Below are 25,336 nucleotides of genomic sequence, written 5' to 3'. Positions count from 1 at the left end.
AATTAGATAAAGCCTTTGTTTAAGTGGACCTTTACTTAACTAAAATAAGTGTGTGCTTTATATTCTTCTGCATTGCTTTTTCAGCTTTCAAGTTCTTGTAGCAGCTTCTATTACCAGTTTGTTTCTGCTTATGTAAATGTACTGCAATGCTCTTCTGCTACAAATTAGTGCACAGAAAGCGTCAGAAAGGCCTGTGTGTTCAATAAACCTTTGGCAGACACAGAAGGGGAGGAAATGGAACATAAAATATTTACCTTCTGGCTATTGCTCCTTTAAATGTTGAGGGGGTTTAATATGCCATTGGTTCAAGAACTTCTGTTGAAGACTACCAGTGCTTCTCCCGAAGATTTCTCTAAAGTACTGCAGAGATCAGATGTGTTGGGAGTAAGGTGTTATGAGGGCACATCTCATGTTCTACCAGAAGAAGCTCCTCTATCTTTTTTTTATTGGTTACAGATTGCTGAAAAAACAGTGTTTGCACTGCCTCCAAGCTTTTTGGAAGCTATTAGAAATACCACCACCACCTTTCACATGAGCATTAGCTTTAGCTCAGTCATGTTCTTGTGGGCCAGGGAGGTTTGTTCCATCCAGTGCTAAAAATGCATTTGATAAAGAAATAATGCAGTGAAGCCAGCACATAAAGAAAGGATACACTGCTTTTTGTTGTCAAATGTATGTGTTTAGCACCTCCTCTGTTTTCCTTTTGTTTAAGGGCTTGCTGCTTACAGGCAGTATAGTTCGACAAGGGTAGAAAATGGAAGGCTCAGTGATGGCAGCATCTCTCTTCTCCCTTTACTGTTCAGTTTTGCCAACCTGAGATGAAACTGAGACTCACTCCCTTCTGGTTGTGCTGTCTTTGAAGAACAACGTGTCAGGCAGCAAGGACCTGGCAGTCTGTCCATCAGCAGTAGTGACTGTACCATGTAAGCTCTTCACAGTTCTGATATAAGCAACTGACACTCAGGATAGTTTATCAAATCATAAATACTCTCCAAATTGTTCAGAATAGTTACAACTATGCAGAAGTATAGAGAAGTCGTGATTCTGACATAGGTAAACTAAATGTAGCTTATAGGTCTAAAATTCCCTGAAGTATGTGGACATTCTTCTGAGGACTTGTGCAGCCCAGCTGTGAGAGCCTTAGGCTCTTTGATGTCCCCAGTCTGTTTCTTTTTCCACTGGTCTCTAGGAGAGCTTGGTTTCAGAAAATGGGTTAAAAAGTAATAATGAGTAAAAATATCTACAGCCTTGAGATTACAATACAGATTTGTGTAGTTTCATTTCTCTAGCTCACAGCTGCTTCTGTAAATATGGGGAGCTTCCAGTACTTTCTGGAAGTCTTGAAAGTAATTTCAAAACATAGTGTTGGCCTCCTGCCCCAATAACTTGAATCAAAGCACTTTCTTTTTTCTTTAGAGAAGCATACCAAAAGGTAAGTGATGTATTGCTTGGGACAAAACAGAGAGTGTTTGGCAGATGCTTTTCTGCATTCACCTGTAATTGAATGACAAAAATAATCTCTTTTTTAGTTTGGTTTTTTTCAGGGTGCTGTTTCTTTAGTTACATAGGACCATTGGCTATATTAATTTTTGTATTTCTGCTTTTTGGCTGCTTTAGCTTGCCACAGTTGCATGGATGCTAAATTGGAAGTGTGTTTGCTTGTAAAAGGCTTCAAGCAGAAAAAAATATTGCATCCACCCATGCAGCTGGGTCTTACTCCCTGAATTGTTCAAAGACAGTGACTGGTTCTGACACAGAACAAAAGTGACTTTTGTTGTGATGGTGACACACCTTCCTCAAAATACTGTTTGTCCAAGAAGGAGCAGTACAATTAAAGGTGCCCAAATGCAGCGAGGTGAAGGAAGACTCCCTAGACAGACAAGGCAGCAAAGAACAACCAGGTTCTCTTTTCAAGGGAAAAGTTCGTGGTCAAAAATAAAATTAAAAAGGTGTGAATTGTTTTTTACCGGCCAGGAGGAAGCATTTCAATGATGCAGCATTTGAGAGATGGGTGTGTCTGTGAACCTCTGGGCGTGACAGTGACCCCCTCCTGCCCCAGGATTTGTTTCCATGGCTAGGGCAGAGGGGTATCTCATCTTAAAACAAGACTTTAAGACCAAACAACTACAAAACCAGTTTGTTGGGGTTTTTTAAATAACTGTTTAGGAGCCATCCAGAACAAGTCCTTATAGCTATATAACACCATCCCATCTGTAAGGTTGAAATCTCTTAAGAAACATGTGCTTGTCATCTTGACTGATAAAATACAGTTTTTCAATATCTGAACCAAAGTGTAAAGTCAACAATGGAATTGGTGATGGGGGAGTTTACTTCCTCAGAATCTCAGTTTGATGCCCAACTTACATTTAATCAGTAACTTCTTTCTTCCGTGTCATAGCACGTTTCTACCAAAGTGGGTTTTTTAAGGTTCTGAAAAGAAATACATGAACAGTGGGCATATGGCTGAATTAACAATTCATGGCCATGATGGAATAAAAATCAAAAGTTAAATCTCATTCATTTGAATATAATATATGAATGGAATGAATGAATGAATGAATAAATATAAATGTCATTTTTGTAAATTTTTTGATCAATAATACTTAAAAGCACTTTTTGGGAGAGTTCTGTTTAGCACAGGTCCTAGTTCAAGGTCATGGGGAGCTGAGATAGAACGATGCCCTCAGGATCACTCAGCAGGTTGCTGACAGAGGCGGTACAGAATTTAGGGTTCCCAGCTGACAGCATGGTACTGTACTTTGCTCCGTTTGTCTTGAATAGCAACTCTATTTGTCCAAATATTGTTAGGGTTTAATTGCATTCAAGATTATTTTGAACAATATTTTCAGTCCTAGTTTTGGGTGGGGCAGCACAGATTATTTTGCTGATAGAAAAAATAACCAATAGTTAGTGTAGTGCATTTGAACTTTTTTTTTTTTTTAAGGCTTATGTTTCAACAAAAGTATATCAGCATCTAATCTGAGAGGCTTCCTAAAACTTAAGTCCACATGATTGCCTTTAAAAGAGACTGCTGCTGCTTGGCCCTTGGTAATTTTCAGCCCAGCATGTGGTAAACTTGGATTTAGAGGCAGTGAGTGATGCACACATTTCTTTTCATGCCAAGAAAATACCCAGTTGCAGCTTGAAAACAAGAAAACAAACAAACTAAAGAAACCAAGGGAGAGGAAGAAAATTCTCATGGAGTTGGAAATCGTGATTGTTTTTAAAAATGTTAAAAATCTTATCTGGTTGTTTCTCTCATAGTTTTTTTCTCATTTAATATGTTAAAAGACATAATTTGTGTGGTTAAACCACAAATACGTGGACTGCTTCTAAAAATGTGGCTGTATCTTTGCCACCACTCCTCATGAGCATCTCCCAAATGGATTAACTTCACAGAGAATTCCAGTTTTCTTTATAAAAGAGCCCAGGCCCACTTTGAAAAGGTAATTGTGTACAGAGCCTTCCCATGGCAGGAAGCACCTGCCACATTCTGGTCCCCATAGGACCCACTGTGATGCTTCTGGATGACTGGAATAATCTCCCATTGTTGCAGTGTAGCATGCATGCTCTACAAATCCCAGGCAAAGTAGGTAGTTGTTAAGGAAATTAAGAACCCTCATTAATCATGAAGGTAGTTATAAATAGCCTGATGAACAGTTTCCTTGTTAGGCACTCAAACATGTAAATATTTAAGTTGGACACTGTGAATATATTGCATGTCCTGATACAGCAGGAGCAGCACGCCATCCTTAAATAAAACTTCAGAGAAACACTTAGAGCATTTGTGACAGCGGGAGCTGACAGTTCTTTTAAAACAATAATAATTAGGAACTGGCAACACTGCAATGTTCTACACTATCATCATTGTCTTGCATATTCTTTAATAAAGGTTCACTTATGTCCTGAGGCTTTAGGACAAGTAGGCATTGAAAATATGAGAATGGTGATTTCAATCTGCAGCAAGAACTGAACTAAAGATCTGTTGAAAAAGAAATTGTAATTTTTGCGATGACTTTTCTGAATAGAAGTATTGTTCATTTTGCTTTTAAGAAATCCATGCATTTAATCTTCTATTCTGTCTTGGAAGCTACACCCCTTGTTCGTTCCATTTACGAATTTTAAAAAATTAAGCTTTTGGGGACTGTTTAGGTGCTTCCTCAGAGTTCCTAAAGCAAGTTGAGTACAAAATTATTGATTTTTTTTTTCTTCTTTGTCCTCCACAAGCTCCCATTTAGCTGAAAATTACGCTTCCTCCATGCCTGTACTAAATTACTTGTACAAGTCTAGTTTTTACTTAATGGCTTTAAATGAAGTTTACGTAACTCCTTGCTGTGATGCACCAGTCCTTAACTTGCAGCTGTGATTTGTCTTCCAAAACTTTGAAACAACAAATAATTTCAATAAAGATTTCATTTGGATGGCTGTATCACAGCTGCAGAGGAAGCTGCGCTTTGCTGGACACAGTGATTGTAACAAAATTAAACATACCAGTTTTCTGAAGACAAACTGCAATACTTCTATACTAGTACTAGGGATGATTAGGGTTAGGGATTAGGGCTAGGGATTTTTTTTTTTAAGTAACTTTAAACTCCAAAGATATGAGGTAGAGCAGGAACAAGAGAACATGGGTAATAATGCTCTATTTTTATTTCTCTTCATAAAATTTTTCTTTTCTTTGCTGTGTCATCAGTTTTTTCAAGAAGACATAGTTTTTGATGCCCGTATTATCATGCTTATCCATTGGTTTTTAACAGGCTTAATGTTAAGTTTTACTTTTCTGGTGAATAATTTAAATTCAGGTTTTTTTTCTGTGTTTTGTTTTTGAAGTCTGTTGGACTTCACGAATCTTAGTGCAGCATTAAACTGCTAATCAATAAACACTCCAGAACACTGTACTTTGGTTTTAAAACAGTCTTTGTTATTGAATGCTTTCAGTTCATCATGCTTTGGGGGCTTTTAAAATACAGACATCTAGAGTTACTCACAAATTAGAGCAGTCAAATAGTATTTTGATGATTAATAGCTTTGGTATTCTCTGAGTAGTTTTATGGCATTTGCCAAATATTTTAGGAATACCAGTGAACTTTAGCTGTCAGATCCAGTTGGGCTTCTTCATAATCAGGTATTTTTTCCAAATTCATTCTTAATTTCTGGAACATTCAAAGTACCAGTTCTCTGTAAAAAGTTATTTTGAGGCGATAAAGATGTCTAAGAAGACTGGAGAGCCTCTCTTTATGTGACTGCTTTTTATATTTCATAACATTGAAGAATAAGTTGATTTCAGTTTGTTTTTATTGTTCTGAAGAGACTATAGTTATCAGCATCCATGTCTTATCACCAACCAGAACAAAGCACATTATTGATATTCCTATTTGTTGGTGGATATTAGTATGGAAATCCAATTGAATGTTGTATAACTAAATACATGTTTCTAATTAGAAGTACCTTGGCAGGAAACAGTCTTACAAAAACAGAGATGAAAAAGCAAATTCAGGATATTTGTAGAGCTCTGTGTTGAAGACCATGTACTCGGGAATCAGGGTTCACTAGGGTGAGGAAGAGAAGGAAAGCAGGAGTTTATTCTGCAGAATTGAAAAGCAAATAGTAAACCCTGTGGGAGTAAACCAGTGAGTTTCAGCCTTGTTTTTCAAGGAAAAATCTACAGTGATTCTGAGTATGGGAATTCTTGGACCTCAGTGCAAAATTCAGTTCCATCTAATTACGAAGAAAAGGGAGCAATATGTGTATTTTGTTAATGGAAACAAGAAACTGCTGTTAGTTATTTCTCACCGAAAGCACTTTTGTGTGGATGCAGGGCATTTATGTGGCTTGTTTTTCCTTTTGCTCTCCTCCTCCTATCCCAAGCACAGCACTGCTTTAGCATTCCTACATCTGATCTCCTTGTCTCATGAGGATTAGTCCTGTTGGCCAGGAAGCAGCATTAGCAGATCATGCATTTCTCAAATTTTATGTCACGTTAGTATATTTACCTTAAAACTGTAAGCCCTAAATAGCTGGTATTTAAACAAAAGAGTTGGCCTCTTTTGTGAGTATGTTTGCAATTTCCTGACGTGGAATCCTGTGCCAGCAAGCCATGGAGCAAGCATCCAGTCAGGAAAGAAGTGTCCTTAACAGAAATCATGTTTAGTTCTGGTGTTTCAAAGCAGTAGCCTGAGAACAAATGAATCTCTTCAGCATTATGTCCTCAAAACCAAAAACATTAGGACCCACCTACACTGATGCAGGAATTTACTGCAGTGGGACAACTTTTCTCCCCCCCAATATTATATTCCAAGTGTTTTATGGAAAACAACAAGAGCCGATGCAGAAACCAAAAAGGTTTTGCAGTTTAAAGTGTTGTTTGAAACAAACTCCAACACATGAAATGGACCCTTCTCCCAGTGACTTCACAGACAAAGGCGGCATTGACGTGCCCCAAATGTCAGGAGCAGAATTCGTGCATCTGAGTGCACTCCAGTGCCACAGCCATGATCGCCTGCAGTGCCTGGCAGTTTGTACAAACAGCCATTTGTTAGAAAAATAGACTTCATTAGTGATTTTTCAGCTCAGAGTGCCCTTGTACAATCTGATAGAATGTGCAGAAGCTGAGCTTCTCTCTCATGGCTGTAGCATTTTGCATTTCACAGGTGGTGACTTGACTGAACAGTGAAAACATCTAATTTTCACTTCTTGTTTGGTTGGTTTCACTTGACATAATTTATTTCGGTTTTTTTTCCTGTGTAGGTTTGCATCCAGTGGTGCCACAACATTTATTTCCTTTTCAGTTAGAAAAAAAATAAAATTGCATAAATGACACCTTTTTTTTTTCCTTTACCCAGATTTATCCTTCCCAGAATAGGTGTGTAAGTTAAAAGTATTATATTTTGTGAGATGAGGTAAATCTGGGCCTGTGGGAACCACAGGAAATGTGTTCCTCAGTATTGCTGACATTGGAATGCTGTATGGAGCCAGCTCTCCATAGAGCCCTACTGTCACTACACCGATTTGAAGAACAGCCCCGTGACACGTTACCTTTAGTGAGTATTTGTGGATAGAACAGATGTGGGAGGCCAGTGTGCTGTACAGGTGGGAAGCACTTTCCCCTCCGTATTTTATTTAGTTTGTTGCTTTTCAGAGACACAGGGGTGTGCCCTTGGGGAAAATTGTCTTTTGAAGTCAGCAAGGGATATTATTAAGGACTTTCAGTGCCCTGGCTCATGTCACTTTATCTTCTTAAATGGGAAAAAACAGGGTGAAAGAATTCTGCCCTTACACAAATACGTAACCTCAGATTTGTGATTTTGATCCCCCCCTCCTCTTTTCCTTTGCCTGGTGCCAGGTCTTTCCTGTTGCACAGTGTAAGCTCCTCAACAGAGATTAGGCCTTTTGGTTTTTTGTTTTGTAGGGAGAAAAAAGAAAACACCCTGCACAAATATTTTAATTCTCTGTGACGCATTAAACTCGAGATATTACATTATCCAGGCTGGTTGGTAACAGCAAGCTGTTTTGCCACCGAATTTATTGAGGTTGAACAGTCTTCCAGCAGCAAGAGATGAAAGCTCAGTGAGTTTTGTATGTTCTTGTCTGATGCAGAAGTTTTAAAGGGACTTGTATTTATTTTTATAGCTCTTCTGAAAATCTCAAAGTAGCTGGTAAGTGCTAAATTAAGTGTGAAGCAGTCAGTTACATAATATCCACGTTTTACAAATGGGGCTAATCCCAGTTCAGGAAGGTTGGCTGCACTAGACCATGTAACATCATTAACAGAAGGAGAAATAATGAGTCACAGCCCTGAGTTCCTTGAGTTTATCTCTGTATTATGGGTTTCAGGCACTTCAGTCTGTTTGGTTATAAGAGCAGAGGTTATTAATAAATAAATAATTTCATTAACTGTTACCTCTGCTAGTTTTCTCACTGTGCTTACTATCTGTGCTTTTACATCAGTGCATATTAATTTGAGTTGTATTGGGCCAGATTTCTTTTAAATCAGATTATAAAACTGTGAAATACAAAATTACTATGATCAGGTAATGATATTCAAATCAAATTGTCCTTAATAAAAAGTGTTTGAATTTGAACTTCTACATTTGTTCAATCCATTTTAAGATCCTGGTCTTTTTAAATAGGCAGGCTTTTATCAGAGAGTTATAGGCAAGGGACTTAAGAATATTGGATCAGCTCAGAACTGAGTACACCAACATGCTGGCTCGTGCTTTTGACTTGGCTCCAGTGAGAAATACTTCGTGTTCCACTTCACAATCTGTGTCTTTGGTCAGCATTGCCCAACTGCTCACTCTTCATCAGCACATTGAGCCATTTAAAGGAGCATCTGATTTTGAAATTGGAAAAGAACTGTCTATGTAAAAATAATTTCATGTCCTTTTCTTTTTAAGGCAGTTGCTATGCAGCACTACTAATGAATAAATAAATTTTATCTTACCTGCATGGTCTCTCAGAAGCACTATGTAGAATTTAAGATACGGAACAAAACCTCTGTATTTACCTTTCTTGTTGTTACTTGATTATTCCCAATACTTCAGTGATAACAGTAATAGAGCATTTCATATGCAAAGCCCTTGGGGTAGAGATTTGCAAACTTCTGGTGTTTGTTGCCAAGTTTATTTTTTACAAAGTATTCTCACCCATTGCTGGGAGTACCAGCCCACACCTGAGTCTGTACCAGTCCTTTTCCATTTTGTGCTGTAGGGCAACTTTCTAACATAATCAGACTTAAACTATTCATTTGGTTTATTCGTATAGCTTCTTGGTGTACCACTTGAAGGCACTTGCCTTTTTTAATGCTAACACTTCGTCAGGTAGACTTTAATGAAAGCTTAGGGCTATTAGACATTATTGATCACGTTTATTTGAAATAGATGGTGTGACCTTGCAGTGTTTGGTCAAGCTGGCTAAAGAACATCCTTGTTGAGAGGGGATTTGCATTGCTGTCTGTAGGGGGGTGATTGGTATTTTTATGCCAGGGTCATTTCTGGTGGAGGTTGGGTTGTGCCTTGGTAGGGGGGGCAGGCTGGAAACTCAGGAAGAAAATCCCACTGTATCTGCAGGATCAGAGTGGTGGGGTTTGGTACAGACAGATGGAGACCTCTGGGGAACAAGTTTAACAAATGCACTGTGGAAAAAGATTCTTGGGGCGTCTCAAGTGGGAGATGCACAGTGGATAGAAGACCTACCAAGAGTACAATGGGAGTAGAGACTCCCAAGAGTCATTATTTCCAAAGTAATTTTGTGCTAAGGAGGATTTAATTTCTCTGAGGGTACTTCAGCTTGTATCTGAAACATGACTGTTCTCCTTTCATGCTAGGTATTCCTCAAATATGCATTTTTAATTTTTTTAAATGAAACCAGTTAGTAGTAACAATCAGTTACAATATTTGTTGATGCACTTTTTAGCCTTTTTGTACACCTTTTACACTTGCCTCCAATATATTTATTACTTGCATGCAGTGTTTTCTTTGTTTCTGGTTTGGTGCTTAAGCCCTTAGTGTGAGCCCCAGCTAGACTGTAAAATTTCCTTCAGCAGCTTGCTTTATGCTTGTGGCATTAACCTTTCTGCAGGGGTTGTGATGTTTATTTACAAAATTCCAGTTTTCCACTTATAAATAGAATATTATTAAGAGAGTCTTCTTTTTGCCAATTAGGTCAAAGTCCTAAAATTTTAAGACCTAAACCACATGGTTTAGAGCGAACTGATTCACAAACCATAGGTGACTTTACTACAAGAAGAAAGGGTATGTACTTTAGCACTGTATGTATATGGAGCTTTATAAAAATAAGTGATGCAAAAGTTAAGAGAACTGTTATTTTAGAGTAACTTTAATTCTGGCATATTCTTTTCTGTTATAGTCTAAGGTCATGGATGCATTTTCCATGCCAAGCAACCAGTTTCCTATATAAGGAATTAAAAACTTTCTGGCTTGAACAGTGCATGGAAACTTTTCTTTGATATTAACATGGGTGTTCTGATCTCTTAAGTTGTAGCTGTTCGTATTTTGGATTGACTTTTGTCTGTTGATTTAGAAGCAAGTATATAATAACTTGTAAATTGTACATAATAACTCTTAAGTTACTTGAAATAACTTTTGTTAGGCAATAACCTGAAATCAGAGTTCACTTAGGTCTCCTGAAATGAAGCAAAATATTGATCCTCTGATCATATACTAGTACAGACATCTATTTATGTATGTTAACAAGGATTGCAATTAATTCGATGGGCTTTATTGAAGGTGCTGATTTGGTGCCTTATATAGTTACAAGAAGTAGAGAAGATTATGAACAATGTTAAAAATCTCTCAGAAATATCACTGATCCTTACCTTTGGTTTTAAAGCCCACTGCAACTGGATGAAATATTTCTGCTGATTTTGGTGGGCTTTGGACAAAGTCCTGGCTCTGTCTCTGCTGCAGCAGTACCTTGCCCACTGTTTATCCCTGCCAGGTAGTCTCAGACCTTTACAGAGGACTTGAGCCAAGCTGACCAATTTTTGTGTCAGTCATGCTTTGTCATCTTGCCTATGTCACATTCAGTTCTGTCACTACATGCCTGACTCTTGATCTTAGTGAACCTGCCAAGAGGCAGAAAACTCATGGTGGCAAGGGGCAGGAGAGAAAGGGCTGTTTTTATGATGACATTACATTTTGTTTTCTAAAAACGGTTTTAGGGAGGATAAAGTTGACAGAAGTTTGACTCCGTGATATTTTTTTCCACAAGTCTTTCTATACTTTTTTTTTTTTTTCCTAATGTTTAATAGGGGTGAGACATATAAGCTGGAGGGAGGAATAATGTGTTTCTTGCTAATAGTCTATTTGTGGTTCTGTTCTGAAAATGGAATTTAAAAATGGCCCTTTTTTTGAGAGCAGTGTTAGCTGTCATGAGTGGCACATTGCTCTGCTCGGCTGTGGATGAGCACTGAAGTGAGCCAGGCTCTTCCTGCTGTTGGCTTATTTCTCACTTTTGCAGACAGGCTTAGCTGCAGGTTCTGCCCACACTTGGAGCTGTGAAACCTCACCAGTGAGGGCACATGTACACAGCAAGGACAGAGTTAGCATTATAACAACTGGCGCTGAGCCAAGAAAAGTCCTCAGAGCTGGCTCTGCTGAAACAGCCCATCAGCTCTGCCCTGGCCTTGCCACTCAACAAGTCATCCCAGCAGAACGAGGACAGAACACGACGCTGCCACTTTCAGAATCTCTTTTCAAAACAGAATTACTACGTACCAGTATATGCAGCAAATTCAGAAATTGCAGTGGGTTTTTTTAATATTATATCTTAATTTTTTTAATTGATGTGTCTTTTCATTACCTTGAAAGATTAAAAGCATAAGTTAATATATCATGTCTTTCTGAAAATGGAACAGTGTCTCCTTTTCCTTACTCCTTTTCCTTACTAATATTTACTATTTGAAAGATAGAGGTTTTTCTGTACTTAGGCTGTGAAAAGCTATTAAATTTAAGTTTGTTTAGGAATGTTCTGTGCTTTAAGATTGTCTGTTTCTTACATAGCAAAACCAGCTCCACTAGAAATAAAACCTCTGCCTGAATGGGAAGAATTACAAGCCCCAGTGAGATCTCCTATCACCAGAAGCTTTGCACGAGAGTAAGTTTCTTGGCTTTTCCTCATTCAGATTAATCATTTTTGTTGACTAGAGTGTTACTAAATGTGTGTACAGCTGTATCATATTTTTAGCTTGAAGTTTCCTTTGGAAATGTGTGCATATGTGTGTGCGTGTGTGTATCTGTATATGGAAATAAAGTGTGTCCGTGTGAATTTTTATTTTGTGATGTTAAATATAAGGGACTGTTTATAACCAAAAAATGTGACACTTTAGTAAACTTGAATGAGAATTTGAGCTCTAATATGCTTATTTTTGTTGTTTACCAGGAGGTTTAAGATATTCGAGATGTATTGTTTGTAAAATAATTCCTGGTAATTAGCTCCTCCAGGTTTCCCATGTCTCCCAGACCGGATTCAGTTCATAGCACAACTTCCAGCAGTGACTCGCACGACAGTGAAGAGAATTATGTATCCATGAACCCAAATCAGTCCACTGAAGACCCAGTATGTAAAATCTACGTCTTAACTATTCTCTTCCTGTGCAGTCCTTACTTTAAAATCATGCAAACACAGATCCTTCACTCAACATCACTCCCTTTATACTTCTAGATCAACAGAATGGTAAAAAAATCTCCATGGCAAAGCTGTAATTTTGATAGGATTTCACTGAAGAGCATAAAGAGAATGGTTGATATACATATCTATTGTATAAAACAGTTCAGGACATGACTTTTTTTCCACCTCTTTCCTAGAATTTGTCCCTTCTTTGTAATTCCTTGTCCTTGGGCCGTGCACCAGTTCAGTATTATGACATAAAGGGAAATAAACTGTCCTAGGACCTCTGAGACATGCTTAAAAAGGCTGTATTAAAAGGACATCTTCCAAGAAATGTAGAAGGAACAGGGGGAAAAAAGGATTGATACTTGTTGTATACATTCTACAAAAACTGAACCATGTGTATTTTATTAGGCTTCTTTCAAAGAAGAGGATAGAAGGAGTCTTTGTGTATTGACTGTCTGTATTTTTTCCCCTTTGGGGAAGAATTTTCTCAGATAATGGAGCTTCAGATACTCAGCATGGAGTGCAGCTAGTTAAGAAAAGTTAATGATGCACACTGTGGTTTTTCTCTGGTGAGGGGAAGGAGAGAGAGAAAAAGAAGACCCCATAGCAGTAGTTTTAAGGAAGACAACAGCAGTAGACCTAGGCCAAAACTAAAATGTGGTTTAGAATATGCATAAAACACTGGAGGAAAACCTGTGTCTTGAGCTCAGCTTTTTGTCCAGTATAGAATCATAGAATGGTTTGGATTGGAAGGGACCTTAAAAATCATCTTGTTCCAGCCTCCCATGCCATGGGCAGGGTCACCTTCTACTAGACTGGGTTGTTCAAAGCCCCATCCAGCCTGTTCAGTGCATTCACATGTTTGGGTTCTTTGTAGGGAATACAGCAGCATTTTTCATCTTTAAATCGTTTATGTGAGACCTTCTTTGGGGAGGGCCTGTCTAGCACCTTTTTTGTTCTGTTTGTGTGTCTGCCTTCTTATATGGCATGTGCTGGCCCATCTCACTGCCCCTGAGCTCCCCTCTCACAATGCTGTTCGCTTCCCTGTCCCCTGCTGCTCTGGATCCCCTCCCAGTCTTCTTCAGTGTCCCTGCCCCCCAGCTCACCACTGCTGCCTCTAGATGCCGCATCCCAGGTCCCTCTTGTGCCGTTCCCTGCGGGAGCTCTGGTGGGGTGCAGGCTCCGGAGCCTGCAGAGCGCCCCGAGCTGTGCCTTGTGCCGTCCCTGACAGTGCAGTTGTGCTTCCCAGGGGAAAGGCACCAGGCATGGGGGAGCTGCTGATGCTAAATCTTATCTTGCAAGGGCCATTGGTAAGTAATGGGTGGTGTCCTGTTCCACAGGTGCAAGAAACATCCCATTTTACACCAGGGATTAGCCCCACCCGTGCCCACGGTTCTCCCTGCACAGTTCAACCCACAGGTTTCTGTTGATTCTTACGGCTGTTCCAGGGGCTTAACTTCCATGCCAAGGTGGTACAATTAATACCCCAGCTCATAAATATCTTCTGTTTGCTTACACTGCTCCTTCTTTAAGGTCGTTCTACAGATTTCCTTTTGGTTTCATTTGCTTTTATTTAAAGTTTCTGTTTCCTAATGCATATGTTCTGCCTGCCTAGTTTGTTTGAAATAACAGATTATTTTTTGTTTAAAGAGTAACAGCGTTTTAAATTTATGTTGGAAACATTGATATGGAATCTGATTTTTGTGTGTTTAATATGCAGAAATTTGTTCAGTGAATTTGAGCAACAAAAATGAACTTCATATCAGTTGTTTGTGTTTGTCCTTGTTACCACTTCATATTAAATGAGTTGGACAATACACATATAATGGATAACTTCAATTTAAAAAGCCCAGCTCACTGAGCTTTAACCCATTAAATATTTTATTTCCTAAAGAACCAGAACATTTCCAGATATCTCACAGCCTTTGTTTTAAAATCTGACAATTAAATAGACTTTCTGAGAACTTGTATTTGTTCAAACTCTAATCTTAGCAAGGAGTCCGTATTTCTTCATCTTTTTCTGTCATCAGCTATGAAGCATCTTGTTTGGACGTGTCATACTTCTGTTTTATTTAATAAAATCAGCAATATTGTGCTTTTTCTTTCAAGTTGCTCTCAGCCTTACCCTTCTGTCTTTCCTTCTGCCTTCCTCTTCATTTTTTGCTGACTGCTGCCCTCTGTCTTCCTGTTTTTTCTTTATCTTTTAGAGAAGAGTCCTTCTATTGTACTGTTCCTATAACACCTGTTAAGAGGGAGGGATCAGGCTGGGAGAGGACAGAGGAGGTGAGGTTGTAAAAGTCTGGGCTAATTGAAATTTAGGTACATACAATGCAACTTCAGTTCCGGCAGCACCACACATATTTTCCAAAGTTTAAATATTTTGGTCTTGTCAATTGAACAATACTCTGATTTTCAGCTTAACCATAATGACTTTTGAATGAAATGTGAAAGTTTCATTTGAAGCTTTGCCGCTACTGTAAAGCTGAAATTATTTTAGGTATTTAACAACAATTTAACAAAATAAAAATGTTTGTGCTTAAGTAATGCTACATTTGAGATATGACAACTACATTTAGAAAGAACGAAACATGCTCTGTTCTTATTTCTTGATATGAAGGGGACATTAAGTGGAAGGCACAGATGGGTTTGGTGGCAACCTTAAATCTGGGGGGTGGTCTTTGGGTTTTTTCTTCCCACTGGCTTTTGACTCTGTCCCGGTTTTGACATAGAATGTATCCCCTTGCCATACAGGGTCAATGAAATTTGCATGATTTAAGTGATTGCAAGAGTCTCAGTCATTTCCTTAACGTTTTACATTTTGGCAGTTTATAGTAAGGATATTTGATAATGAGGACCACTAGTTGCACATTTGTAGCTGAGGTTGTTTATATTATGATTGCAGAATTTGTTTGGAAGCAACAGCCTTGATGGAGGAAGCAGTCCTATGGTAAAACCTAAAGGAGATAAACAAGTGGAATATTTAGATCTGGACCTAGATTCGGGAAAGTCTACCCCACCTCGTAAGGTAAGCAGATGTTCAGCTCTTGCAGTGCTGCCATCAGGAGGTCAAAATTGCCTTCAGCAAGATCATCTTAATGGTCATTTCTCAAATGGGTGTTGGACCTTTCAGAGAAACCTGTGCTTGTTCTGTACCTGTTTGGGACACCTACTTGCTCTTTTGTTGTTAGTTTATTTGAACTTGTTTCTCACTGTTCCCAGAAAAAGAGCAGTGGCTCGGGCAGCAGCGTGGCAGATGAGAGGGTTGATTACGTTGTGGTGGACCAGCAGAAAACGCTGGCCCTGAAGAGCACGCGGGAGGCGTGGACTGATGGCAGACAGTCTACGGAGTCCGAGACGTCCACGAAAAGTGTGAAGTGAAAACACTGCCTTGTCTTCAAAAAACGGAAAGAAGCAAATTTTGAAGAATCACAGAACCAAATGGCAGTGTTGTTCGGCTGTACAGTACCTGATTTCCCAGGGTGGGAATCAGTTCTTCACCGAATAGGATGGAAGCCAAAGGACACTTTGAATATATCAAAGGAACTTTAAGATCATGAATTGGCTCTGTGGTGTCTGGAAAAATCACCGCCTGTAAATAACATGTAAAATAATATCACTTAGCTTTCAGAAAACCTTTTGTTCTGTAGTTAACACATTTGTAGTATTACTATGTTTATGCACTTTTTCAGTTACAATGTTGGTTCAGGTATTCCCAGTTAATGTACCTTAATGCCTAATTCATCTGGAGAATTCTTTTTTCCTTACACTACTATTCCTTACAATGTTAGGTTAATTAAGCTACATGTAGATATGGAAATTAATATTTGAACTTAATTTTACCAACTCAAAATTGATTTTGCAGAAATACTTTCACAATTGAATAATCTACTTGAAATGCCAAGAGACGACCGTTAGTTACATACTTGTTGATATTTAATACACACAAGATTATTTGGAAGTCTACAGGTTACCTTCCTAACAAAAAATTGCTGTGAGTTAATAATAATGAACTGTACTGGGTTTAGACCTAAAATCCTGGCTTATATGTTAGTTGTTAGTGATGGAACTTCTATTGTATTTTATTAATGACAGTGTTCTGTGTTCAATGGGTGAAGATTCTGCAGGGTGGGATCTTACACTTTCAAAGACTGAATAATTAAATGTCAAGTAAGCCTGCAAACCACTGATGGCATGCAGTAATATTGTGATCTCACACTTATTAACAAAAAATAACCTTTATATTATTTACAGAAGGTAGAGTATATAAATCAGGTACGTACCAAGCACTGTTGTGCTAATACACTGATCAGGTTTAGACAATGAGCTTTACTTTTGTACTGTTTAGAAGTTCTAATGTCAGTTTTCAGTTCAACATTAATGGGACAGTTTGACATTCACTTTTTGTAGTACTAGCAAAATACTGTGATTTTGAATTAGACATTAATTCAAATGAAAATACTATGTTTTGACACCATAGTGCCCTTCTTATGAGCTCTATTTTACTTTAATCTCCTGCTTGGCCTTATATTTAAATCCCTATGCAATTGATATTTTATATCTCTGTTTTTAAAAATTAGATAATATACCTAAGTGATCCCCTTGTAAACCACTTGTTGCTCTTTCCTGGTACAGGATTTTAAGCTCTGTATACTGTGATCCTTTATTTTACTATGCCAGTTCCAAGTAATAATCTGCCTTGGTTTAGAAACATTTTTTGTTATTTGGAAGAAGATAGAGTTCTTTAAATACATGAATGAGCTAGGTCAAGATAGAAAACTTACTAACACTTTTATTTTATACGAACGCCCTCAAGTAAGTGGTTGGTTTCATTTTCCTGCCCCATTGTCTTATTTTGTCTAGATCATTTAAAAGTTGAGCATAAAGCTATATTGTTTTCTGGCATGTTGGCCTTCGTACTGTGCCTAATCTACCATCGGTTGTTTCTCTCCCCTCACAGCCACAATCTACAGTATGTAAATTATCTTATTCTTAACAAAGGTTCTTTTTAAATTAGTAATATTTTGATGCTTTGAATGTTCATTTTAAAAAAGAAACTAAACACAATGCATTTTGAGGTGAATTTTAAATAAATCAAGTTGTTCGGTTTTGATGTGTAAACTCTGTCCTGTCAAGCAGCAAACGGATGCCAGTGTGTCTGGGAAGGCGCCTGGATACCAACCACACTTTGTCAGAATTGTGGATTACCTCCTAGTACCTCTCTCAAAAAGCAAATGTATGGCTAGAATAATTTTCAACATGAATCTCTCATTTAAAACCCTGCACCAAAAAGCCAAATAATGTGAATTCCCAGTCTTCTGGGAGCCAGGAGCAGTGATGTGCCTGAAAGAATCAGTCTCCTAGGCTGGCCTCTCTTGCTGAGCTAGTGATAGAAGGTGAGTTTGCTCTAAGTTTGCTGATATCAGTCCTTGGTTTACAGATTACACTTACTCTTTCTTCATTTAAAATTTGGCAGGATTCACAACATTAATTGTTATTATGATTGAGAGTCCACTCTTAATTTCTAGGCTTCTTCCCTTTCTTTTGTTAAGGAAAACAAGAGTTTCCACACTGTACAGACAGTGAAACATTTTCTAAGCAGCAGTCTACAATTCCTCTTTAATTAGATTTCTAAGCAGTTTTCTCCCCCATACTCCAGTAATACATTTTCTGTACTTACATGCTGTCCACTTTACGTTCAGAATCAGAGGCATGATATTAACTTTTGATGATACATCTCATTTTCACCAGTGAAGCTACAGGGGCTTCACTGTGCAGATCTGTCTGAGCTCTTGGATGGTCCGAGGATGTGAATATAAAATTGAAAATGTGACTACTGAAGTTGGAGGTGGTAGAAAGCAAGCAAAATTGATATTAGCCCTGTGTCACTTCCAGTTACTAGCTTTGCGATAGTACTCTACTTGGAGGGAAGCTGGTGGAAATTCTAATAGATACTGGTGCAGAAATCGTTTGTCAGTGTTGCTTGTCAAGGGTTCTTTTTTCAAATAGGTGAGTTTTTTCTGGTTTCACTCGAACTATATGTATGGTAACTATATGTTACCAGTCGCAGAGACAGTTTTCATTGCTGTATGTGTCATTATAAATTGCAAATATATATGTGCAATATGTCTTACAAATACACAACATCTTGCTCTTAAAAATCAAAAGAAAACTTGGTGCCTTGTGCACTAAGATTGACTTGAGAAGTGATTTGGTATCACTCCATGGTGTGATCTGAACATTTCATTATCTGGTAAGTTCCAATGGCCACACTTTTACACACTGTGACACAATCACTATTACGTCATGAAGTGCAGGTGCAAACACGGCTGCTCTGTTCCACTAAAACTTTGTAATGAGACATTGAAAAAGGTGAAAATGTGATCATTAGTCTTTTTTCTTTACTGAGATTGTATTTATGCAAAAAAATAATAACAATCCATTCATGTATGACAGTTGTGACTTAGTGCCACACTTAGCGAGTACAGACAAATTACATTATGGCTGTTTTGATTAAGTAATTGAGAATTCATCGCTCCTTGTAGCTAATTAGGGAGTGATGGGCACCTCTGTAGCTTTCACAGTGCACCAAGAGCCAAGCAAGATTTTTTATCACAGTGAAATTTAAGTTTAGCTATTACTGCAGCAGTAAATTTTTATGTGTGTGTGTGTGTATATATATATATATATATATACACATGTATATGTAGTAGTCTTGCAAAAGTACTTTGGAAACTTAGCAGCCCTGGACCAAACTTCCATTCCCTCCTTAGCTTTAGAGGTTTGTGTCATGAAAAGTGAATGGATGTTTATTTGCCCAAGGAGAAGGTTTTGCCATACAATATCAGCATGCAATTTGGACAGCAATAGTGTCACTTCATCTGTTGAAATATTTCACACCTGTAGTTCTTAAGAAGCTCAGCACTGTCCATAGGTGAACTTAAATTTGGAGATTATCCTTCATATTTCCTACATCTGCTCTTGGTCTCTGCGTATTGCACCAAACTGCTTCTCAAAGGTTCATTTCTTGTTGTTTTATTACTTGGGGTACTAATATGGCCTGGGACCACAAAAAAAAGGTACTTGTCTAGCAAGTAGTGTAATAAGCGTTCCACAAAAACATTGTGTTGATTGGGTGTAGATGAACCAAATCCCAAGCAATGAGATTTCTGGCTTTTTGCCTTAACTGAACAAATATTTTGAGTTCAGCTCTCAACCTGACAAGGTGGAGAGTGGGATAAAAAGAAAATGTGTTGAGAGGGTTATGAACAGCATCTTTGACATTTTAAGTTTTCCAGTATATGTTTATGGTTCAGCAGCCCTGATGTTAATTTTCAGTACCAAAAGTGGGAGGAGAGCAGGTATTGGATGCATGACCAGTTGAAAGGTTTTTGACTTCTCGTCGTTAGGTAAACAGAGCTAGACTGTTCTGATGCCAGTGGTGTTCTTTCTAGATGGTCTTTAAAAGAAAATTTCCATGTTTTATTTGAAAGGGATGATCTGTGTTTGCTTCTGCTTTTTTTTTAAGAAGCAGGTTAGCTGAAGTGTACAGTTGTGTAATCTGCTGTGCACACACACAAAATATTTAACTTTAATATGCTAAAACGGAATAGAAAAAAACCTGTACAGTTGAGAACATAAAACACCAAGTTGGTAAAATGGGGACTCTCAAAGTTTTCCTGCAGTTATAAAGCCACCACTTGTAGTAATCATCATGATTCGCTCTTGAAAATTCTCCCAGGATCTCTCATCATTGCCAAGCCTTTTCCTGGTAAGTTGTATCTGCAGTAAAATAAAAAGAAAATATGCATCGCATTTACTTTCAGAAAGACCAATCCTAGTAAGATTTTAATAAATGCTGTTTGAGGTCCTGGGTTTAATGTGTGTATGTGGGGCTTGCACAAGGTAGCGTGATTGTTTTAATCAGAAGGCCAGAAGAGGAGGAAAATAGAAATATGCCTTATTTTCCCTGAATTCCTACCAGACTTCAAAACATGTAAATTTTCATATTTTTATGCACTTATCAGGGAACATACTTTAGAGGGAAGAATCACTACTTGCTTCTGGCACTTGTGCTGGTTTTTTGCACACCTGTAAACTATGCAGACTAGCTGAAATGTTTAGGGGTTTTTTCTTTCCGTTATGTGTTAGGGGTGAAGGATGCAGGCCTGGGAGTTTTGGAGATGCCTCAGACTGGCCTGCTGGTGTACCTCAATTGGAGTCTGGAGTTAATTGCATCAAAGTAGTGATTCAACCCTTTGCTGAGGTAATCTTCATAGTAATACCTATAAATCATGGTGTGCATATTTAATTATTTTTTTAAATTAATCATATTTGAAACACAAATGTTGGAAACAAATGGTGTTTAGAGTTAAGCTCCCTAATCTCCAGTTAGGCATAGAGCAGCATTTGAAATGGCATTATGTGTAACAGGGTTCAAATTCCCCAGGTACGCAAGTCCATTTAGGATCTTCTGAGCAGCAGAATTTAATATTCAAGGCACCACTGTCCTCTTTAAGTAAGTGAAAGTTTCAAGAACTTTTTCAAAATCTAATTTCTACTCAATTATGTAAATAGAAGTTTAGGAACCAAATTCTAAGAAATACTTCTTATGTCTTAGCTATATTTTTTCCTTCATAAATTAAAGAAGTGATGATCCTCAAGAGATTTTTACCTTTAGCTCTACTCACTGACAGCCCAATATGAGGAAGCACAAAACAGACTCAGCCCTTGAAGTTTTTAAAAAGAAGAAAAAAGTAAAGGAGCCACCCAGGACCAGGATTTAGCCTCTGATCTCCTCATACACCATGGGGTGCAGCTGCCCACAATTCCAGTGCTCAGCTTAGAAGTTGGGACACAAATCCTGTGACCAGTACCAGGGAAGCACCAACAAGCTCTAAGTGGTTTACTTAAAAACAATATCAAGAGTTGAAGTAAAAGTTTCGTTTTGGAGAGGGTTGGTGGGTTTGTTTCCTCTGTGTAAAAGAGATAGGACAAAATTTAGGATTGTGATGCAAGTATACCCAGTACTACCCTTTATGAGCTGTGCTGCATCTCACTGTGAATTCTATTGTTCACTCCCAGTTTTTTGTAATGGTATCTGTGGTCTGTATTTTGTTTAGAGCATTTGGTGTACCAGAAGGGCCGTCTTTAAAGTGTGGGATCAAGGATCAGAAATGTTGGTTCCACCAACGTTTTAAGTTTAGGGATAAATTTCCAATGGATAGTTCCAGGATCTTAAGATTTTCCTTTAGTAGGTGCATTGTGTATAAGGATGGAAACGTGAAATTAAGCAAGCAGTTATTGTTCTGTAAATGGGATGTTATTCTGCTTTAAAAAAACCCAAAACAAAACCAAAAAAATTAAAATTATTTAAAATTATCTGCTCTGCACACACAGTGTCAGACTTTTCTCTTAGTGGTTTTTATCTCCCCTCATCATAATGATTTGAATAAATGCTGTTACATTTTCTCCAGGACACTTAGTTCTTTGGTGAAGTCTTATTTTGATTTCCTGTGTCTTTCTGACATGATTTTTCCCCCAACTATTCTCTTTAATTAAAGGAGGGTTGAAAAAAAAATAGCTGCTCTGGTTTTTGTGAGTGAGCAGGAGGGTTTTTTTTAATGTAGCAAGTCTCTGTTATTCAGAATAATCACAACTGCAGAAAGGAATTTAGATGATGTATACAAAGCAGTAACTCCAAAGCAGTGACTATAGGTGAATACAAAAGGCATATTCATGTCTAAAACCAAGGGCTTAGGAAATACATGTGGCACAAAACAACCACAGTCTGCAGCACATGAGAGCCCATCATTTTTGCAACAAAAACTGTTTGGAAGCCCCTGTATGTCGTATCTGTTTTGATACTATAGTTACAGGAAAGTAGATATTTGTCAATGCTAAGTGTCAAAGTGTTTTTCAAAGTCTTTCATGAGTATCTAAACACTAGGGGGAAAATTGGCCCAGATCACAACTGAGGAGAAACAACGCAGCATAGGAGGCAAGAAAACCATAAAAATCAGATTAAGGTGCTATGGCAGAGGCATCGATGTATGAAATTTGGGTGTAGAGGCAGATAGATAGATATGTGGAATCCAACTAGAAACATTATTTTAAAGGATAAAACTGCCCATGTAGTGAAAAGCAGAAAAGTAAAAAAGTTAAAGTGCTACGTCTTGCTTAAAAAAACTCTTTTTCAGATTTATCCCTATCTTTCACGGGAAGTTTATATACAACTTCTTAAAATCCCTTTTTGCTCTAAGAATATCAGCAGCAGGAGGAATTCTTGATGATCTCAAAGGTCTTTTCCAACCTAGTTAATTCTGTGACTCTCTAAGTCAGGTGGCTTAACTGCTGTGCCAATAGATGGAGGAAGTGAGTTTTCCAAAAGAGCCTTCTCTTGCCCTGTCTCCCTCTGGTTGCAGTGCTGTAAGGTGAAGAGTGAACTTCATTAAATGAAACAGGGCCAGGGCAGAACCTGGTTCCTGAGAGGGAGGAGAATCTGGAATTTTGAAAAGGGAAGGATCTGTGTGTGTGTAATAAAGTGTTTGTGTGTTATTTTTTATATAAAAATGTATTTTACATATTGAAAAAATACATACTTTTGCCTTTTGGTTGAGCCTTTTCAGTCATAGCAGCAAAGAAATAAAATCTAAAAGCATTTTATTCATTCTGGGATTTTTCTGTGAGAGTGCTGATTGTTACAGAATCTCCGTTCTTCGAGGACGTCTGTAATGAGTATCAGCAGCTCACTCCACATGGGGTCTTTTTTTTTTTTTTTTTTTTTTGCATGGGTAAATTTTATTGATGAAAGGGCTTGTTTTAAAATGGACACAAGCAGAGTCTGATATGCTATGTGCATGCCATGTTGCTGTTACCAAATATTCACTGGGTTGTGGTTGGGCACAATTTGAAAGACTGTTGGTCTTTGAAAGACTGTAGTCTACTTTTTGAAGGTAGACATGCAGCAGGCTTACAAATGTTCATTACAGTTTGTTTAAGCACAGCAGATGTATTTTCTATGAAAGGTTAATTTTACCAGGATGGTTACACTGTAATTTGAACATCATCTCAATATCAACTTCACAGTACTCAAAAATGTAAAGAGCACATGGATGAAATTTATACACCTACATGTGGTAAACTCTAGAACGTTCCCATTGCATTAAGGAATCTACTGAAATTAATGTGTGGTATCATTTGAGTGTGTTGGTTTTTTTTGTGGGGGATGAGTTTTGTTAATAATGAAAATCAATGCATTGCGATTTATGATGAAGATGATGACAGTGACCTTTGCTGATGGGGCAGAGGGTTTTGGGGTTTTTTGTTTTTTTTTTAACAGATGTAGCATGATTTTGATGGTTTCTTTGACTGTCGATCCTCCGTGTGTGTGTACACACCACCTCTTGCCTGCAGCACTGTTAATCTGAGGCTTGAAGAAAAGTGACAGTGACGGAAGTGATGGCTTTGAAGTAAGTCTAATTGTGTTTACTCTTGATGGAATAGTCCAGCTCAACATCAGCCTTGTGAGGAACTAGAAAAACTGGCAGTATTTCATCTCACAGGGGTAGTATCTTGCTTTGGCATTGCAAACTAAAAAAAAAAAGGCAAAAGCCGCCTAGGATCTGAACATAAACCAAGCTCTCACCCCCTCTTACCTTCTTGAACCCAAATGACTGTCATATGTCTGATGAGTAACCACAAACAATTCTATTTCATTCCTTTTGTTTCCCAAATTTTGGGAAGGATTACAGTGTTGATACATGTGCAGCAATGCTTATTAGCATAATTGCTGTACAGCTAATAGTAACATTTAGAGTTGCTATTACTTGTGGTGTTTCAATTTCTTGTTTAACCATCTAAAGAATACTAATTAAAGTTATGGTTGCACGACTAAGCAACAAAATTGAAAGACGTGTCGCATGAGAGATTTGACAAAAATCTGTAATTAAACTGTTATTTACTAACTTCATAAGCATGTTAATAATTAGTTGTCTCTACCAGTTTGTACTGGCTGAGGGGGGTTTTCTAGCTGTATTGTGTGTTTGACCATATGTTGATGTTCAGTGCTTCAGTAACCTTTGTCATGAACTTCTTTATGCCACTGGTTGCTTTCAATTTAAGGTCTTCATATTTGGGCTCTGTATGGACTGTCATAATGATTTTGTGTGTTCATGAACATTTTCATGTTAACTCAGAAAGTCCTCTTTCCTGCTTTGGTTGGGATTTTTTTCGGGGCGGGTGGTTTGGTTTGGTTTGGTTGTTGTTGTTGGGTGGGGTTTTGTTTTGATTTTCTGGGGGGGGGGGGGGGGGGTTTGCATAGTCTTCTGCTCTGCTTTCAGGATTTCAAAAAATTCAAAAAGAAATCCAGAGCCTTTTGTCTTTTAACTTTTGGCAAGATTTATTTTTTCAATTATTTTGCCTGTTGAAGAAGAGATGAATGTTCACCTTTTCTGATACCAAGCAGGCAAATATCTCAACACCCCCACCCCCTGGCATGGTGCTGCTTTATTTTGCTGGATGGCCAAGGATCAGTGAGATTTGGACAGAGGTTGTGCTTTTCTCCCTGCTCCATCAAACCAGCTCCTACCTGTCAATTTTAGTCTGATTATAAGAGATGGTGTCAAAGGTGCTGAAATATCCTCACCATTCTTCTCAAATACCTGACTTCTTCCCAAGGGCCTTCTACCCCATTTTCCTTTACCACTGATTCTCCATGTGTGGTTTTGTTTGTGTGCTTTGCAGGAGAGGCAAAAGAATGAAAAATGGGAAAGGGGGGAGTGTAGCTCCCTTCCCACCCTGATCTACACTCCTCACCACACGGAGAGCACTGCATTATCTGGAGCAGCTCTGGGAGAGGGGGCAGGAGCTGAGGCACATCAGGTGTACACAAGACTATGATGGAAGAGTATAGGTGGCTAAATTGACACAGTTAAGTATAATTTGCTGCTGCATGTATTTAAAAGTTCAAGCTGTGTCCCTGAATGGAGAGAAAAGGGTTTAGCAAAGCTCAGGGACTGGGTTTTCATCTGTGATAAAAGATGACAACAAGGAGTGGGAAAATGTGTCAGTAAATTTGTGATGAGCTGAGAAATCCTATTCTAGGAAAATTGAGATTTTCTGGGAATTTATTCTTCTGAGTAGTTCCAGCAGAAACAAAGTGACACAGTCTTTTGGAAATGTCAAAGCTAGTAATTTTAACTTC

At 38.1% G+C, this 25,336-nt stretch overlaps 1 protein-coding gene across 10 annotated transcripts in view; it reads left to right on the top strand.

The window, feature by feature from the left end:
* The window catches only part of GAB1 (GRB2 associated binding protein 1), a 98,902-nt gene extending 77,392 nt beyond the window's left edge, over nucleotides 1–21,510 (top strand). For 5 of the 10 annotated variants that reach the window (XM_032108559.1, XM_032108556.1, XM_032108553.1 and 2 more), the window contains exons 7-11: nucleotides 9,663–9,752; nucleotides 11,523–11,616; nucleotides 11,955–12,078; nucleotides 15,038–15,160; nucleotides 15,355–21,510. In XM_032108559.1, the coding sequence (XP_031964450.1) occupies nucleotides 9,663–9,752; nucleotides 11,523–11,616; nucleotides 11,955–12,078; nucleotides 15,038–15,160; nucleotides 15,355–15,513 (590 nt within the window). In that variant the 3' untranslated portion in view covers nucleotides 15,514–21,510. Of the gene's footprint in view, nucleotides 1–9,662; nucleotides 9,753–11,522; nucleotides 11,617–11,954; nucleotides 12,079–13,475; nucleotides 13,605–14,342; nucleotides 14,419–15,037; nucleotides 15,161–15,354 lie in introns of those variants that run through there. The other 5 variants (XM_032108560.1, XM_032108555.1, XM_032108554.1 and 2 more) reach the window with 4 other exon arrangements.
* The last annotated feature ends 3,826 nt before the right edge of the window (nucleotides 21,511–25,336 follow it).

This window comes from Corvus moneduloides, chromosome 5, assembly GCF_009650955.1.
Source record: "Corvus moneduloides isolate bCorMon1 chromosome 5, bCorMon1.pri, whole genome shotgun sequence".
NCBI lineage: Eukaryota > Metazoa > Chordata > Aves > Passeriformes > Corvidae > Corvus > Corvus moneduloides.
Note: the sequence above shows the minus strand (reverse complement) of the source record. Positions and strands in the feature narration are given on the sequence as shown.